General features: G+C 38.8%; 1 protein-coding gene across 5 annotated transcripts in view; it reads right to left on the bottom strand.

Annotated features, from left to right (window-relative positions):
- Nucleotides 1–17,888, bottom strand: part of reln (reelin) — a 154,080-nt gene that overhangs the window by 55,210 nt on the left and 80,982 nt on the right. For all 5 annotated transcript variants that reach the window (XM_016680552.1, XM_016680549.1, XM_016680550.1 and 2 more), the window contains exons 5-19: nucleotides 15,036–15,068; nucleotides 14,830–14,908; nucleotides 13,118–13,214; nucleotides 11,726–11,777; nucleotides 9,217–9,325; nucleotides 7,964–8,204; nucleotides 7,636–7,781; nucleotides 5,165–5,316; nucleotides 4,963–5,078; nucleotides 3,771–3,979; nucleotides 3,563–3,691; nucleotides 3,360–3,469; nucleotides 2,156–2,222; nucleotides 1,742–1,975; nucleotides 408–569 (exon numbers count right to left, since the gene is read on the bottom strand). In XM_016680552.1, the coding sequence (XP_016536038.1) occupies nucleotides 408–569; nucleotides 1,742–1,975; nucleotides 2,156–2,222; nucleotides 3,360–3,469; nucleotides 3,563–3,691; nucleotides 3,771–3,979; nucleotides 4,963–5,078; nucleotides 5,165–5,316; nucleotides 7,636–7,781; nucleotides 7,964–8,204; nucleotides 9,217–9,325; nucleotides 11,726–11,777; nucleotides 13,118–13,214; nucleotides 14,830–14,908; nucleotides 15,036–15,068 (1,936 nt within the window). The remainder of the gene's footprint in view (nucleotides 1–407; nucleotides 570–1,741; nucleotides 1,976–2,155; nucleotides 2,223–3,359; nucleotides 3,470–3,562; nucleotides 3,692–3,770; nucleotides 3,980–4,962; nucleotides 5,079–5,164; nucleotides 5,317–7,635; nucleotides 7,782–7,963; nucleotides 8,205–9,216; nucleotides 9,326–11,725; nucleotides 11,778–13,117; nucleotides 13,215–14,829; nucleotides 14,909–15,035; nucleotides 15,069–17,888) is intronic.

Below are 17,888 nucleotides of genomic sequence, written 5' to 3'. Positions count from 1 at the left end.
CAGGAATTAATCATACAGACTGACAGAACGGTGAGTCAGGCCTCGACTTGGACGGAAAACCTACACAAACACATTCTGCTGTTTGTAATTAATGTACATGGAGACGTGGTTTTAACTCTGACAGTTACAGCGCACAGACAAAATATCAAATTTAATGCAAATTCTAAGCAACTTTTCAGTAAGATATGCGAGCTTGTTTTAAGACAAAGTCCTAAACATTGATGAAAAGTACTAGTTCCACTGGCAGATTATTTCACTGATATTAAAGACATTTTTCCTTTGTTATAAGTGAAATAATCTGCCAAAATAACTAGCACAAAACCAGCTCATATCTGACTGCCGAAAGAAAGATTATTGCTCCATATCAAAGTATAACCGTACAGAAGCAGCAGAAACGCAGACGTTACCTTGGCTCGTGGAAGCCTTGGTATGCGTAGTGCCGCAGCAGAGTCCAGGTGATGCCATTATCTGAAGAGTAATGCAACAGAACGCCTTCACCCGGCTGATCGGGAGCCGGGCATGAGCTCAGGATGCTGCGACTGCCGAGGCGCAGAGTGAACTGGAGGTATCTGCAGATCAGATGAGGAAGAAGTGAAAAGGTGATAGGTTGAAACGGTTTTCTGTGGCGAGAAAAGGAAGGCAGGTAAGGTGAACAATTTCTACTTCACGATTTCTAAGTGTGAAGTAGAAATTAAATGTTTTGGTCTAATTAATGTCTGAAAATGTTTTGGTATGAACATTTTTTTGACTACTTGCAAGACACAGGATCTAATAGTGAGACATGGTGGTGGCAGCGTCACTCAGTAAGAGTAACATCACTACTTCACCATATTTTTACTCAAGTAAAAGTAAAAAAAGTATTTGGTAAAAAGTCTACTCAAGTACTGATCAAATTATCGTCTAATATTCAGCTGGACCAAAATGTAAAGTTTTGGTATTTTAAGGACAAAAACTTTTTTCCCTGACATTTACGAGTTAAGGACGAATATTATCACAAACACATTAAAGTTTCTTGTGTTGAGAAAAAAAATGGAAGAAGTTTTAAAATAAAACGTATGAAATGATCACAAGAGCCTAAGTACATAAGAGGGATTAAAAATAAAAAGTAGACACACGTCGGGGTGCACTGATTACAGTTTACTGGCTGATTTGTGATATTTAAAAAGCTTGACTTGTGATTCCAATTTCCAATCACTGATTTCACAAAATTAAGGAAATCAGCCAATAAATCAGCTGGCCGATAAATGGGTGCAAAACCCTAGACGTCTAAATTTAGTTATGAAAAACTTTGTATCACATCTTCTAATCCCTGCAGACTCATTAGTTTCTAATCTAGTTTAATGCATTTTTTATTCAGATGTCAATCATCTCCTCTTGGCTCCCAGATTCACCACCTCTGGCTCTCTGTCCTCGGTTAAACTGTTCTTTCATTAGCAGCACACTTCCCTCTCTCAGGCAGCTGTTTACTTTATCAGCCAGGAAACTGGCATTAAATATGGCTGCCATCTGTAACAGGTGCAATCAATCTAACATAATGCCAAATCATTAATCTAACACTTTAATGTCTTCTTCTCTCAGCTAAAGCTTCGCCCCAAACACCGTACATCTACAAGCGTGACATTAAAGCAGGAGAGCGAAGTGATGGATCACTGGAACAAGGAAGCTTTCTGCACTACTTTATCCTCAGACTGCAGATCTGCTTCTGTGCATGATAAACACTTTATATCCGCTCCATCAGTACCTGGCCTGGGAACTGTCGAGCGGCGCTGTGACCAAGTGTCTCCTGCCGTCCCTGTTAAAGACCAGAGCCTTTCTGCTGGCCAGCACGCCGCAGCCAAAGCTGACTTCAGCGCCGCGCAGCGACGAGAAGCTGTGGTAGGAGGAGAGACGCGGGCTGGAGAAACCCTCCGACAGGAAAGCGGGGAAGGTCTGCGACGCGAGCTCACAAGCCGGACCGCTGAAGCCTGGGTCACATCTGTGCAGAGAGGATGAGATTTGAAGGCAGAAACGATCAAATGGAGCGACAGAAAATGAAAATTCATTAATAAATCATACAAATAATACAATCCGATTCATTTTTAATAGAGCAAAAGGCTTCAGATGTCAGAGCTCAGTCGTTCTGGATTTATCTAGAGTATTAAAAAAGTCGACTCACTTGCAGCCTGTGCAGGAGCAATGTCCTCGTCCAGAGCAGAACCGGAGACAAGCCGGTCCGATGTACACTAAAGAACAACAGAACTTCAGACGGCTTACATAGATCATAAAATGTCAAAGATTAAAAAAAGAAATGAAAACAGTGAAATGAACTCAAACACGACAAGTTGATTTAGAAATTTTTACACACACTTTGCATGAATGTTGTAATAATTTAGAGCTTTTAATAATTTTATTAAGCTGTTCCTTTTGGGGGACGGCTGATAAAACAACATAAAACTTTAATATATTTTTAAATCAACACCGGATACACAAATTTGAATTTATTGAAATTTTATCAATTTGACGCACAAATAATGAGATGAGAGGTCCAATGATAGCATGCTTACGCTTTAGAAAAAAGGAATGGAGTAAATATTTACCTTGATAACTAACTAAATATCGTAATAAACATTTTGATGAATAAAAATTTAGCTCTACTTAAATAAACATGAACATAATTAAACACAAACATATTTAATTTAGCTAAATATTTAGCTTTAGTTAAATGCTTACATCCTAAATATTTAACTAAAGCTAAATATTTTAGCTTGAAGCTAATAACTATTCAGCATGTTAACAAAATAATTAGCACTTTAATATTCACTTTGAAGCTAAATATTTATATGAAAGATAAATATTTAGTTTAGAGCTAAATATTCAGCTTGGTAACTAAATATTTAGTATTTTAATATTTAGTTTTAAGCTAAATGTTTAGTTTGGATCTAAATATGTAGCTTGGTAACTAAATATATAGTTTGTTAAACTGAATACTTATCTTTCAGACTAATATTCAGCTTGCTAACTAAATAGGTAGTTAAATATTTAACACGTTAACAAAACATGTAGTTTGGTGCTAAATATTCTGGAGCTAAATAATACATTTATAAAAAATGAGTTACAGTGAAATTACTTCAAAAAATAATTTGTTTTTTTCTCATATGAGATTAAATAAATCAGCTTATTCTCGCTAATTTTCTACTTTCACTTTACAAACTGCTTGAATTTGTGCCGGATAGAAATTTTAATATTTAATTCTGATCATTCATGTTGCTAAAACCTCCGTTTCTCTCATAACATCTGCTACTTTTGTAGATATTTGAAATCTCACAGAAAGTCTTGCTTTTAAACCCTGAATTAGTTTAGATTATATGTGGCGTTCTAACCGTTGTCTATGGCCCACATGTTGCCGGCTCCGGTGCCGGTCTGCTTCCAGCGAAACCGGGTCGTCTCTGTCAAGGCAGCATTGGGCAGGGGGATAGAGATTCTGGTCCACCTGAACCAACAAACAAAGCACACTTTGGCAATAAGATTCGTTAAATGCACAAACGTACGGCAGTAAGTGAGAACATGTTAGCAGAAACTTTACCCGCTGTAGTTGTCTGAGGAGTAGATGGTGCTGTGAGGTAGATGTGGCCCGGCACAGAGTTCTGGCAGACACTCGGTGTGCAGCAGAGGCCAGGAGCGACCGAGATTGGTGGAAAACTCCAGACTCACACTAACAGGATGAAAACCAGCTTTGTTTTCTGATCAGGCTCCCTTGTGGCTACTTTATTCTGCCGGAACGTGTGTCATACCTGTTGGCAGGCTGGTAGGAGCCGCAGCCGAGGTTGATGGAGAACTGAGCAACATGTGTGTGCGTGCCAGGCAACACAGGGAGCAGCTGCATGAAATCCACGGCCCACACATGACGGTTAGCGCCTCCGTGGGACCGCTGCTCCAAGCAGAACTGCGTGACCGGTGTTTGCAGCTCAGATGGCAGCGCGACAGATACGACTGAAGGAGTCTGAGGAAGAAGATGGAAAAGATCCGAACAGAGCAGCACAAAATTAGAATCAAGTTCATGATTTTACACTTTACAGAACAATAAAGGCTGATTCTATTCTACAAGTCTGTGAGCAAACCGATTAATGAAATTTAATTAAATATTGAAGGGGAAATATTATGCATTTTCCAGGCATAAAGCACTGTTTTACAGCACAGTAAAGTCACTGTTTTAACTTTAGCTGTTAGGGTTAAATTCTGCATACCTAAAATGTGACTTACAAGAAATTTTATTTTGTAATTTAACTCCTTTAATTTGGGTCTCTCAAGTGGTTCTCGGAGGCGCTGCACCAAGAACCACTGATGGAAACGACACAGAGACCTCAGAAGAAGACATGAGCTCAACTTCCTTCTCTCCAAAATGTAAACAAAAACTGAGCAGCGTCAGATTTGAGCAGTTATTGGATTTCTCTTTTGTCTATGGTAAAAGACAACGAGTCATTTCTCCAGCTAGCGCTAGAGCAGCACGTTTGTTTAGGTTGTTTTTACCCACAATGCCATGTGGAATATTCCATTTCCTGCTTTTGCAGCAGTCTCTGGTCCGCTTGCATCAACATGTCCAATCAAACCGCAGCAGAGTTCCCTTCATAGGAAAGGAGACTGAGGTTTGTAAGCGGACCCGCGTTCGCTTTTTAGTCCGCATCAGAGTCCGATTGTGTATTCACACATCCACAAACGAACCGGACTTTCTAGACAAAAACACCAGAGTTGGATTAAAGTGATGTGACTGCAGCCTAAATCGCCTGCTCTGCTTGACATTAAGGGTAAAAATATCAGCATAAAACTTTATTATTAGATTAGCTCCTCAAATCAAATTTACTGCTTTAATGAAATGTGGAGGTTTTTCCAGAGATTATGAAAAGGTGATGGAAACAAGAGAAGCAATTCAGAAGTGAATTAATGTGGTTTCTATTTCAGTTTTCCACTTTAGGAGCTGTGTCTTACCCTGTAGGAAGAGTATGGGAGAGTGTCGAGCACCACACGCTCTCTTCTGCCCTCTGACCTTCCAAACAGAACCACATCGTTCTCATGCGACTCCCCTGGATCGCAGTCACCTCCACCTGCACAAAATACCAGCCAAATCCAGCAAAACTACTGACAGCAACTACAATAAAGGTCATCAGGAGAAGCCAGAGGTAACGCATACCCATGGTGAAGTGGAAGCGGAGATTTCCATAAGACGTGGTGTCCAGGTAGGGGGTGCACACTCTTCTCCGACCCTCCTTCTCGAACACCAGAGCAGCGCCTGATTCAATCTCTCCACACTTTGTCCCGTACATTGCTCCCTCTATGTCCCAGCTGAGAAAAAAAGTGAGAGATTTATTATGTGTTATGTAGCACAAATCTGGAACAAACATTCAGAAAACTGCAAAACAGCCGAAACACTGAGTTCCTTCAACTCCAGACTAAAAACCCACCTGTTTAGAGAGACTTTTGAAACATAAGTCAACAATCTGATGTGTAACGACGGCATTTGACAAAATGTAATGCTTCAATTGTTGACTGTGTGTTTATGATTTTGTTTTTATGATGAAACGCTGTGTGTACTGAAATGTGCTACACAAATAAACTTAACTTGGCTTAACGAATGTGTTTTCGAGCCACAGAGGACTATTTTATACCACAATCAAGCAATTATGTTAACTCCAGTAGTTATAAAAAAGATGTGTATGTCAAATGTGGCTTCCAAGAAATTTGACTGTTATTTGGCGTCTCTGTCGCTTTAAAAACTGCTTCAGGAAGTCATTACAACATCACTCCTCTATTAACCCTTCAACAAAGTTTTTACTAGCAAGTAGTTGCTACAATGAGATGCACAGTTCCACCAGGTGTTTGCTAATTGCTGCTGGTTAGTCTGAAGGAGTCACAGAGCTCAGAAGCTTGGAAACTGCAATTCAGAGGAGGAGCTGCGCTTGGAGGGCGGGGCTAGGTCCACCCAGGCATTTTGCACAGCTGAGTGGTTGCCATGGAGATCAGAGGATTTCTAAACATGCATGAAAGAATCAAAGCAACACTCCAGGAATGTTTTTTATGGCCAAACAAAATTATAACATGATGTAAAGTTCAAAAAGGCCAGTTCCATATAATACTGCCCCTTTAACATTTAAGGCACATTTTCACGCACATTTGATGACCTGCTAAAATTACAGCGCCATCTAGTGGCCTGGGCATGACAACTGCAGCTGAATCAAGATGTCGTCTAAACATGGAACGTTTTCTCAATCAGCATCAGAAAATACCGGCAGTTTCTCGTGTTAACATAGCCTTAATGTTCAAACCCGGCTTATAAGGCAAACAAACAAACAGTTTTTGGCATGAATCACCTGGAATGGGACTTCTACAGGATGCACATATTTCACCACGGCAGACTTTTCAGATTCTCATTATCCCCGACAGAAGTTTGCTCAGTGTGTCAGCCCAGCTCTCCGTAGTTCATCTGACTCCCCTCACAGTTTCTGTTTTTCTCCTGTTCCCCTTCCTGCTGTTACTATCCGTTTTCTGTCTCTGTCACTGCTGGGTTAAACAACACGCGAAGCGTACCATTAACAAAAGAGAAGAAGGAGTCTTCCCGGCCTCCTTGTACATGTGTTCAGTTCACAGATCCCTGATGGGCGAGAGCTTCACGCAGGGCGGCGTGTCGGGATGTAGGTGTGAGGGCGTGGTCCTTCTCATTAATGGAAACGCGTACTGACAGAGCTGATGCATGAAGCCTGTTAATTACTCCCTGGCAGCAGCGCTATCCACCAGCCCTCTCTTTTCATCTCTGCGCCTCATGCAGAGCATCAGACAGTGCTTCCTTGCTCTCTGCTGTCCGGTGTGTGTTTTCCCGTACGGTTGTGTGCTCTGAACAGATGGACGGCCATCTCTGTAGCAGTCAGAGGTATGCCGATCACCTGTGTGGGTTCCCACGCTTGACTTACGCAGCGCTGCGTGTTTCATTACAGGACATATGACAAGTGACAGGCGTCAAAGCATTTTGAATGTTTGCATACCTCAGTAACCCTGCCAGGAGTTAAATATAACCATATAAGCAAACCAGTAATTCATTATTTATGTAGTTTTATACAACTACACTGCAAAAACACACAATCCTAAAAGTATTTGTGGTCTAGTTTCTACTGCAAATGTCTTAGTTCACTTGAAATAAGACAAAAATAACTTACAAGTAACTTTTTAACACAACATAGAAGCTTGTTTTAAGTAAATAATTCCTTAATATTGATGAAAAAGTAATAGTTCCACTGGCAGATCATTTCACTTATAACAAGACATTTTTCCTGTTATACATGAGAGCAATACTTTTTCATCAATATTTAAAAATTATTTACATAAAACAAGCTTCTATGTTGTGTTAAAAAGTTACTTGAATTAAGACAAAACTAACTTACAAGATATTTACTCTAAAAATTAGACCAAAATACTTGGGAAGGTTTTGTGTTTTTGCAGTGTAGTGGTATATAAACTTGGGAAAACAATCACAGTCGCTCCATTCAATACTTCATCCCTCACTTTGGGAGTTCCTCATGGCGCCTCAACATGATTAAGTTAAGTAGCTGTAAAGGGTGAGTTGATAAAAACCACATGAAAAACACATTTTTTACTCTGATCTTGACTTACTTTAAAGGTGGCGTCTCAAAGTCTTCCTCCCAGTAGCTTCTTCCCTCTTCACGGTGCAAATCGATGTCTCTGGTGGAGGCGAAGCTGCGGCCGACTCCTTCACCACCATGGAAATACAGAGCATTGCCCTCCGACTGACAGGCATGCTGCTCAATAAAAACACATGAAATTACATGCTTCAATTTACATCTGGCATCATTATAGTTCATATTTCTCCAAACAATAGATGCACACCTCCTGATGACATTTATTATTTATACGTCTTGAGCTTTTTTTTTTTTTTTTTTAAATTTATGCTCAATGGTCATTTATGCGTATCTGAGCGTACCTTGATGGTGGCTCCGGGGAAGAAGAGCCAGTTGGACGTGTCCAGAGGATCCAGGTTGTCCTCTATCAGAGGAACTCTGTGGGCAGAATTCATCAGCAGCACGTTGTCGAGGCCCCAGCAGGACTCGTAGCCTTCAGGCCCGTGGGGCGTCTCCTGAGACCAGCGCAGACGAACGGCTTCTCCTCTGGAGGAATGTGGGAGTGGCAGCAGGTGGACGACGGTGCTGCTGTTAGTGGGAGCTCTGAGAAAGAAGGGAAAAAGACGATTAACTGGCTGATATTTCAGGTAGTTGAAATATTAAATTAAGAAACGCATCATAAACATCATGCTTAATATTTTTTAAAGTGAACCTGTTAAGGAAAATGTATATTTTGCATGTTTTCTCTACCGCTTCTAAAAACAGACCAAATGGTTAAAAAAACACAAGTTGTCTTTTTGGTGTTTGGAAAATGAGTCATTTCAAAAACCATGCCATCCTTCAATCACCTACTGCTAGGTGAGGGCCCCAGCCTGTTACCTAGCAACCACAGTGGAGTTCCACCCATCACCTAGCAACCCAAACTGAGCTCCAACACATTTGGTCAGCTAGTTTTACTGCCCTATGTGCTGTACAATGGCTGCTGGAAAAGACAAGTGTTTTGTTGTTGTCTTGCCATCATCCACTCTTGCTGCATTCTTGTTGGCTGTGCAGGAGGCTCCACTTCTGTTTTTCAAAGATGTATGGTTGTATAATTGTGCATCTGTTTGCAGCCATTTTAACATGCAAATGTAAACACTGAGTTGGGGGCGTGGGCAGGAGCAGCTTATTTGGATTTAAAGTGACGGAGGCCCTAAAACATCTCATTCTGAAAGGAGATCAAAACAGGCAGAACTAAAATCTCATGATTTTGTGTAAAAAATGTAATAAACATGTTTTGTATTGTCCATAGATATATCCTAACCTTTTTAATAGGAGCAGAATATAAAGTAAACCAGACCTGTTAAGACATTTACGAGTTAAAACTGAAACCTCACACCGCATCCTGACTAAACATAATAATTTTACTATGCCTGTTTGAAAGCTGACAAAACACAGAGGCCAAGAGAGAGGGATTAAAAACAGGTGGATCATCAAAACACAAACAGGAGAGAAATGACAAATTAAGAGGGGGAGGTGTGAAGAGGGAAGAGGGAGGGCGGGTGTTTATAACAGATGGAGGGACTGTGTGTGTGATGGATGAGGCGGGAGGAAGGAGACGAGAGAGAAAACCGACCTGATCTTTTCCAGTGTGATCCAGTCATCCGAGGTGTTTGCGTTGCCACTTAGGCTGTACAACACCGAGATGCTGGGATCCGAGTAGCTGAACCGACAGGAACCCGAACCTAAACACAGAAAAAGGGCACTCAGGTTGGATAATAATAACAGTAAGAGTTAAATAACATCAAATTAAGCTCCTTATTTGTTGCATCACCTTTTTAGAGCTCATTGCCTTTACTTCATTTAATTTGTATAATGCATGGTTGACTTCTGGTTTTTGATTTGATGCTTTTATTTTGATAAGACTGAAAACATTATTGAACGGCAGCTTAACAACAAAAACGAGTTGCAACAAGATACATTTCTAAAATGTATCTTATTACCAGCACCCTTGATAGAGGCACAAGGTATGTTCATTTTGTAAATAAGGATGTTTTTAATTTTAATCAATTAAAACTGTTAATCCTTTTATTGTATACAAATACTAGAGTATAGTTTTTTTAAATGTAGTTGATATTTTCAGTGGTAAACGTTTTTAGCTTAGTAAGAGCATGGTTTTGTAGCGTACCCCGTTTTTTTGTTTTGTTTATGTGTACATAAAGCTCTTACGGTGGAACTAAGGGTTTACGTCCAATAAACCTTACTGTTCATCAGTAAAACCTCAATACTTCATTCGCTACAATAATAAAGAACAAGCCTAAAAGACGGATACATTTTCTGATTCGCCAGGCAGCTTGCTGGATTCTCCCACTCTCCCCTCCGGGATAAATTGGGAGGTTAAACTGTAAATGGTGTCATGACTAAAGGAGTCAGTCAGCAGTTTCTGAGGATTTAGAGAAGATGATGTATGATAAGGATGGGGAAGTGAAGGCAGACTGACCGTTGGAAACTCGATCTGAGTGTGTGTGTCTGTGTGTGTCCGTGTGTGTGCGCGCGTGTGCTTCCACCCAGATTTAACTTACACTATTTTTAAATGTGGACCTCTTTGGATGCTATGGGAGTAAATGGGGTCAAAGGCTGCTAATGGACTAGTACAGTAAGTCCCAACGTCCTCACCTGCTCCCCCTCCCTCCGTTAACTCAAGGCTACGTTTAAAATTCATGCAACAACCAGAACTCCACAACAGTTTTTACCTCGCATATCTAGCAAAACAAACCGATTTTCCTGACCTTCAGAGAGCATAGCAGCCTGTCAGACAAGCGGTTGAAGGTGAGGCTTTACCTTCATGTACTTTTATTTTCTCCTTGCCTTCCTCCCTGGAGAACAGGTGGATGGATGTAATGGACATGAAAAATACAACACCTCTAAAACTCTTCCATGGCCTTCTCAGTGTCTTTCCAGAAATTGTAAATCATTCATTACAGATACAGGAGGAGGGAGGCGGGAGCGAGGACAGTAGGACGGAGGAAGAAACGCTGAAATATGGTTTGCACCAGCAGATTTACCGACATGAAACGGCGTAAATGAGCACCGTCTCCCTAAAGCAGACAGAGGTAGTTTCTCCTCATGGACAGATTGTTTCTACACAATTATAAAGGATTCACAAAGTACATATATAAAGTCTATACACCTACTGAAATTTTTGAGATGTAGAAGGAAGATCAAATTATATAATTTAAAAATGTTTTATGTTTGAAATGACAATTCAGATAAAAAAAAAACCCCAAAAGGCCGGGAAAAACAAAAGAAACACTTAAAGACGCTTCAATCTCAACAATTTTAACCTTAATCAAGGCTTAATGACTATAAGTTAAAGCTATAATCTGTGGGATAATCTGAAGGTGTGGCCAAAAAATAACTTTGTATTCTGACTAGTAATGCAAGTTATCGATTAATGAGTTAATCTAAAGGGGATTGCTCATACCAGTCCACTAACGATTAACTGAGAAGCGGCCATTTTCTTTTTTATCAGCAGGGTTGACCATTTTTCCATAACATGAAGGGCTAAGTTTTTCACATGCTTAATTTGTGTCAGCTGTATTAAATACAGACCGAATAAACAGAAAATTGTGGTTTTCGCAAAATGATTAAACTTCACATATTTTTAAAATATAACAAAACAGTAACTGATTAGGTTGCTAAATAGAAAAATAAAAGATGAAAAAATTAAATACTTGTACCACAGACATGTTAATGTCTTTTCCCACCATGTTACAATTTTTCTCTGTTATGGACCGTTTATTTCCTGTTCTGGTCTGCCATCTTCTGTATCTGGCTCTGTTTAAGGATGACCAGCGGCGCCCTCTGCTGGACGGCGGCCAAACTACACCACTAAAACAAAGTCTTAGCTAATGATTAGAACTAATTTTAATCTAATTATCTATTGATTGACAATTAAACGTAAGTTGATTAATTGTTTGCATCTCTAATTCTGACCTTTTTCAAAGTAGGCCCGGTGAATATGCAAAGACAACTGATTGACTATATAACAGGTTGAATAAAGTGTTTTAATGATTTATCATGGTGTGATATTTTATTTTTTTTTAAACATTGACTGCATGCAGTGTGTTTTTGCAAACACTCACCCAGAGCAAACTGCAGGACTGAGGCTGTGCTGGTGTTGAGAGGTACTGTAGTCTAAGGAGGAAACAGAACAATAATATCTTTATAGCAAAAGAAACAACAAATCTTACAATACCAATAAAATTCCTAAAAATGCACATATTTACTTTTCTATATTTTAAAGGATGAATACTACGGGAAATAAGCTGTCAGTACTTCAATTGGAATTCAATAAATCAGACTTTAGCATGTAATAAATCAGATTTGCTGTGAGCGGTTTTATTAGATCTCATTAAATTTAAAAAGTTTTGTTTACATAATTTAACAATAGTAACCTATGCAATGTTTTCAGCTATAGATTGCTGTAAACTGCTTATTTGTCTTTGCCTAAATGTGTGTGTTGTTTCTGGATTAACATTTTTGTTGCACTCGACAGAAGAGCTGCCAGGGAGCTGCTCAAAAACATCTGGAACAGTGACAGACAAAGCGGCTGTTTATCACAGAAGTAAACAGAATCACAAGGCACTAAACACTTCTCTGCTGTGAAGTGTGAAGCTTTCATCTCTCACAGCAAAACCAACTGAAATCCACAGAGACAGAAAGAGGAAAAGAAAGGACGGAAAAACACTTTTCACTGGCTAAGATATAACTTTGCTTTAATATAGTCATGGTGTGATATGCAGTTGTTTAGCTCCAAACGTTTTCACTGCCGGTCCTATTTACTAACCCTTGTTTTAGGCCTTTAAATGCCGAAACCAAATGTCAAAAACAGCATCTTAAGTGAAACGGAATTAGGAAATCCAATGAAACAAACTGATATTAAAATATTTAAAAAATTGACTTTCATCAACTTATTTTTTATTTTAAACTGATAACCACAGTTTAAACTTTAAACCATAAACCAGGGCAGAGATGTTTCTTTTTAATAGATTTGCTCCTTTTATTTATGGCTTTAAATAGCTAGACAGATCAAATACTTATTTGAATAAAAGCTGGTTTTAATTTTTTTTAGCTTATTCACACTCCTTTTTGGACAAGTACATTGCTAAAATGACTTAAAATGTTTTTTTTTATTGATTTGTTTGAAATAAATGAATAAAATAAATACAAAATGTGATGTTATGTTTGCTTTTCAAATTGAATAAATACCTAATGAATAATTGCACATCTTACTCATTTTCATTCTTATGTGATTGTCTATATTAATAAAAATGTAAAAACTGATATTGAATTAGAGAGTTCAAGGTAAATGCTGCAGCACTAGGACATTTTAATTTTCCAGCTTCTGTTGTCGCAGCTCGCATGCTATGATTTAGAGTGGATGTGGTTGAGCCCACTGGGCGGCTGGCTTGGATCTGTAGTCAATGGGCCATAAAATACGCAGTGGTTGCATTGTGGTCAAACATGGTAGTTACCAGCTCTCGCTCTCCAAAGTGCTCACAGAAAGTGACGGCTCTGCCATGCAACACCACGCCACACTGCTCCCCGACCTCACAGTTACTGCACTCAGACCTGGGAAGAGATCAGGATCAGAAGAGTTCACACAAAGAGGAGAGCTACAAGGTAATCATCTTAGAATGACACAAATTATTAGAGAGAGTGATTTGCAAAAGTCTTCAAACTCTCTCAACTTTTTCATAGTTGAAATATGCATGATTCCAATTTCATTTTTCAACAAAAATCTAGTAAAGATTGTGATACATTTATGTATTCCTGAAGCAACTGGCATGACGCCGGTTTTACTTCCTCGTTAGTGGAGGAAACCCAACAAACAAACAGTGCTACAACGGTAGAGGTAATAAAACTCAATGTGCTACTCGAGACATTTTTTAAAAAAATCATTTTTGCATTATCAGCCAACACTGAGGCAAAGACGACGGGCAAGAAAATTATCCAACGAGTCCAACATCAAACAACGGAGAAATCAACAATAAAGCCCAAGACAAAAAATGATGAGGGACACAAAGTCTGGTTGGGTTTGAGTGTGAACGCTGCGTCCGCCACATTTTACATGTACAAAACGGGGAGTAATGACTTAAACAATATGAGCTTGAGAAAATCTGCCTTCAGGAAAATGCTTAAAAATGAACAGCAGCATAAAAAGACGCTAAAAAAGCGCTGCAGTTCCTGCAGCACAAGTTTTCAAGCTGCCATAGAACTACCGTTGGAATCTACACACATAAAATCAGGCAGAACTATCTTCACTCATTCATCTTTGATTTGAATCGGCGTCATGTCAATTACAGCTGCAAGTGTTTTGAGATATGTCTCAAAGCACTTGGTGTGCACATAATTTTTTTTTTTACCATTTTTCTTTCAAAACAGATAAAACTCAGTTTGATTTGATGGAAAGTGTCTATACAGTGATTTTAAAATAAAAGTGTAATAACTAAACCCTGTGTGAAAGCACAAATTTTAAAACATTCCACCAAAGTGGGCGGAGCCAAGACATGCAGAGGGGCGTGGCCAAGACATAAGTAAAGCTGTAACGTTGTAACCAATAGGAACATCTGACTGCAATAGCCATCATTCAACCCCCAGGCGGCAGCACTAAAATGTTTTAGACTAAATATTGGATAATTTAAGAAATTGACATAAAAATGTCACAATTTGCACAAAAACATGACATCACCCTTAATGACCAATTTAGACAGTTTATCTGAAGAAAAAAAAAAAGAAAAATTTGGAGTTTAATTACTCTTTAAATCTTCTCACAGATTCTTAATTGGATTTACATGTGAAGCTGTGTCAAAATGTAAAGGCGAAGAATAAAGATTTTTATAGGTAAAAAAAAAGAACATCATTTCTCATTTGCCTTTTGCAATTGTTGGCTACTATGAGTTATCCTTGCACATAAAATCCTATGGTGATACATAAACGATGTTTTTTCAACATGGCAAAATGTGGGAAAGCACATAAATGCATTTGGAAGGTCCTGCTTGTAGTTATCAGGCTCAGTTCACACAGCCACAAAATTCTGGTCTACTTAGATCCTGCCACAAAAAGCAACTTGATGATCCATAAAAACTGGTACAAATGAGCGAACCTCTGTCAAACTTGGTTGAGTGTTCCCAGAAAACACAAAGGCCCTTCACGCTGCAAGAGAAACAGAAACTTTTCCACCTACCATATGTTAGAGTCCAACTCTCCTGGGATGTTGGAGTCAAAGTCATCTCGTAGAACAGCATGTTTCGCGTGGAGCTCCACTATAAACATGTAATGCACAACGTGCTCACAGTTAAATCTACTGTCTATGCTGCTTTGTAGAGAGTATCATTGGCAAGATTGAAGTAATGAATGAAATTAATAACCTTTAATGCAATTGAAACTCACCAAGATTGGGCCTCAAGGGGGTTTCTGTTGGAGCTAAAACAGAGAACAGGTGTTAGTCAAGTCATGGTAAGTCCACCTAATCCTAACCTTACACTGCAAAAATAGAAAAACATTAGTATTTTTGGTAAAATATTTAGTGCAAATATCTTAACACACTTTAAATAAAACAAAACTAACTTACAAGTAACTTTTCAGCAAGATATAGGTGTCTGTTACAGTAAATAACTCCTTAATATTGATGAAAAAAGTGGTAGATTATGTTACTTATAACATGGGACAAGAAATTGTTCCCAAATAATCTGTCAGAACTAGTAAATATCATCAATACTAGGGAAGTATCGACTTAAAACAAGAACCCATATCTTGCTGAAAAGTTGCTTGCAAGTTAGTTTTGTTTTATTTCAACTGCACCAAGATATTTGCACCAAAATTGGACTAAAAATACTTAGTAACATTTGGAGTTTTGCAATGCATAACTTGCAGATAGTTGCTGCCGGTGGACACAAACAAAGCTGAAAAGTGCAGATACAAACACACAGGTTTCCATGCAAAAATGTATCCCACCACCTGTATTTACACAGTTTGCAACTTTAACTGTACTCTTCTGGGATGTGAGAACAGGGAGAAGCGGCCAATCTTCCATCATAACTGAGTAACACAAAGTTTCTCTGTGTTTCCCCAAAGTCTCCTAGCTACTGATGTTAATTCCTTTCAGTAATGAAAGGCCTGGCTGCTATGATTAATAGTTCAATGGCAATTAACCGCCATCCTCCCCAGAGACGGAGGCTGTGATCTGTGGCCGCTGCCCAGCAAACACACTCAGCCATCAATCTCTCCCAGGGGACATGACAGCTCCGAGAGCAGGAAGGAGGTGAATGGGAAGTTGATGAAGAGGCGGGGGCTCTGAGTGGTAGATCTTAATGAATCAACCGTGAGTTTAAAAAATTACTGTAACTCAATTACAAAGAACGCTTTGTAGAAAAAGATTAACTACAACTTAGAGGAAAAGGAAAGTGTTTGCAAGATATTTGTGCTGAAAAATGTAAAGGTTAAAAATTAAGACAGAATATTCTTATATTTTAGAGCAATGTTGTTCAAAGTGGGGGCTGTGGCCCTTTCAGGGGCCACATTGAGGCCTCTAGATAGGCCTCAAAAAGTTGGAGGGAGGAATTAAATTAAATTAACCTAACAAATGTTTTAATCATACATTTTTAAGTAGAACTGTATGTTTTCTTAAAATCTAATCAGTTTTTTAGCATTATTAATTTTTGTTTTAATTTTTTTATTTAAACAGGTGGAGCCCCATTAAAAGTCAGATCTTATTTATTTATATCATGATAAGTTTTTCAGTCATACCATCCAGTCCTAAATTTTAATAAAATAATAATTCAAAAAAGAAGAAACTGGGAGCAACAGGAGTTAGACGGATAAAGGATCTGACAAATAGTGAGGAAAAACAGAGTAAGAGATGAAAAGGTGTCGTGGAAACAGGTGAGCAGTAACACTAATGCCTGATAACTTTAGTAAAAATATCTAAATGGAACATGACTAAACACATGAGAACAAAAAAAAAGATATAACTAAAAAAATAAAACTAAAATCACAACAGTGACTCAGAATATAAGAACAAGAGCAGTGAGATTAACCAGAATAAAACTAAACCAAATCCAGCTGTTTATTATTAATCTGCTGCACAGTTTGCATGTGCAGCTATGAACGGCATGCAAAGGAATCGTCTTTTTGCGCTCCAGCGTTGTGACATACATAAAATTTCTGGATGGAAACTAGAAAATGCAACAGTTCCATAGCTGTTAAAGTTAGTAAATTTGATTTTTGGTTTAAGCCGTTACACGAGTTCTGACCAATTGTATTTTTTTATTTAAAAGCTGGTCAGTCTTGCTGAAGTTTTTTCACCGTACTTTAGTTACTGGAATTTAAAGCAGCCTTATTTCAGACTTTATAAAAAGAATAATCTGCCGCAATACTCTCTTCCCTAGATGTTCGTGCTCAGCTAATAAGACACACTCAGATAACAGAGCAAGGATTCATTCCAAACTTTTACTCAGTCCCTTAAGACTCCTTTAAAATTTTAAAGGAAAGCCTACCTAAAGCCCCTTTTAAACAACTGAACCTGAATAAAGTCAGGAGGGATTAAGGAAAATGGTCCTCTCCTTTCATAACGGTCCTGCAAATGTCCTTATTTGAGCTGAAGCTTTACTTTCGTCAGCTGCCCTCATTTCTTATCAATGCAAATGCTTTTAGGATGGATTTATAATTTTTGCAAGGGTGCAAAAGTTTCCATGCTGACTGTGGATGCTAAAGTTTTAGTGGCTTTAGTGACTGGTTCACTGGCAGCTCCTCTGAAACCCGCTCTGCGATAAAACCCAATAAAGGCACATGAAAGAGCCTCTGTTGTTTCTCTCCATCTTTATTCCTCACCCCTCTAATCCAACAGAGTTTGCTGATTCACAATATGTTGACAGGAACCATCGGTCCCAATGTTTCTTGTTCATAACAAGAGTTGTTACTCAGCTGTAAGAAACCCGAAGTGCATAAATTGTTTGATAGTTCTGCTCTCTGTGGCCTTCTTTGGCTCAGTTTTCAACTCTTTCCAGATAGACCATTTGGCTGGAGAATGGCCCAGAAGATTTATTTATTTCTTTTGTGGATAATCCCTTCCAGCTTCCAAAAAGGGCCTCATTTACAGATTTCTTTTCTATGCTTCATCACGTCTCTCTATCACACCCATTCTGCCTTTCTCCGCCTCACCCACAGCAGACAGTGGTGCTCATTTCGCTTGGATTAATCCCCCTCTCACTTTCTTAAAGACTTCAATTACCGCCTCGTCTATTA

Source organism: Poecilia formosa, unplaced genomic scaffold (genome assembly GCF_000485575.1).
Source record: "Poecilia formosa unplaced genomic scaffold, Poecilia_formosa-5.1.2 Scaffold246, whole genome shotgun sequence".
NCBI lineage: Eukaryota > Metazoa > Chordata > Actinopteri > Cyprinodontiformes > Poeciliidae > Poecilia > Poecilia formosa.
This window is presented reverse-complemented; position numbering and strand designations above follow the sequence as displayed.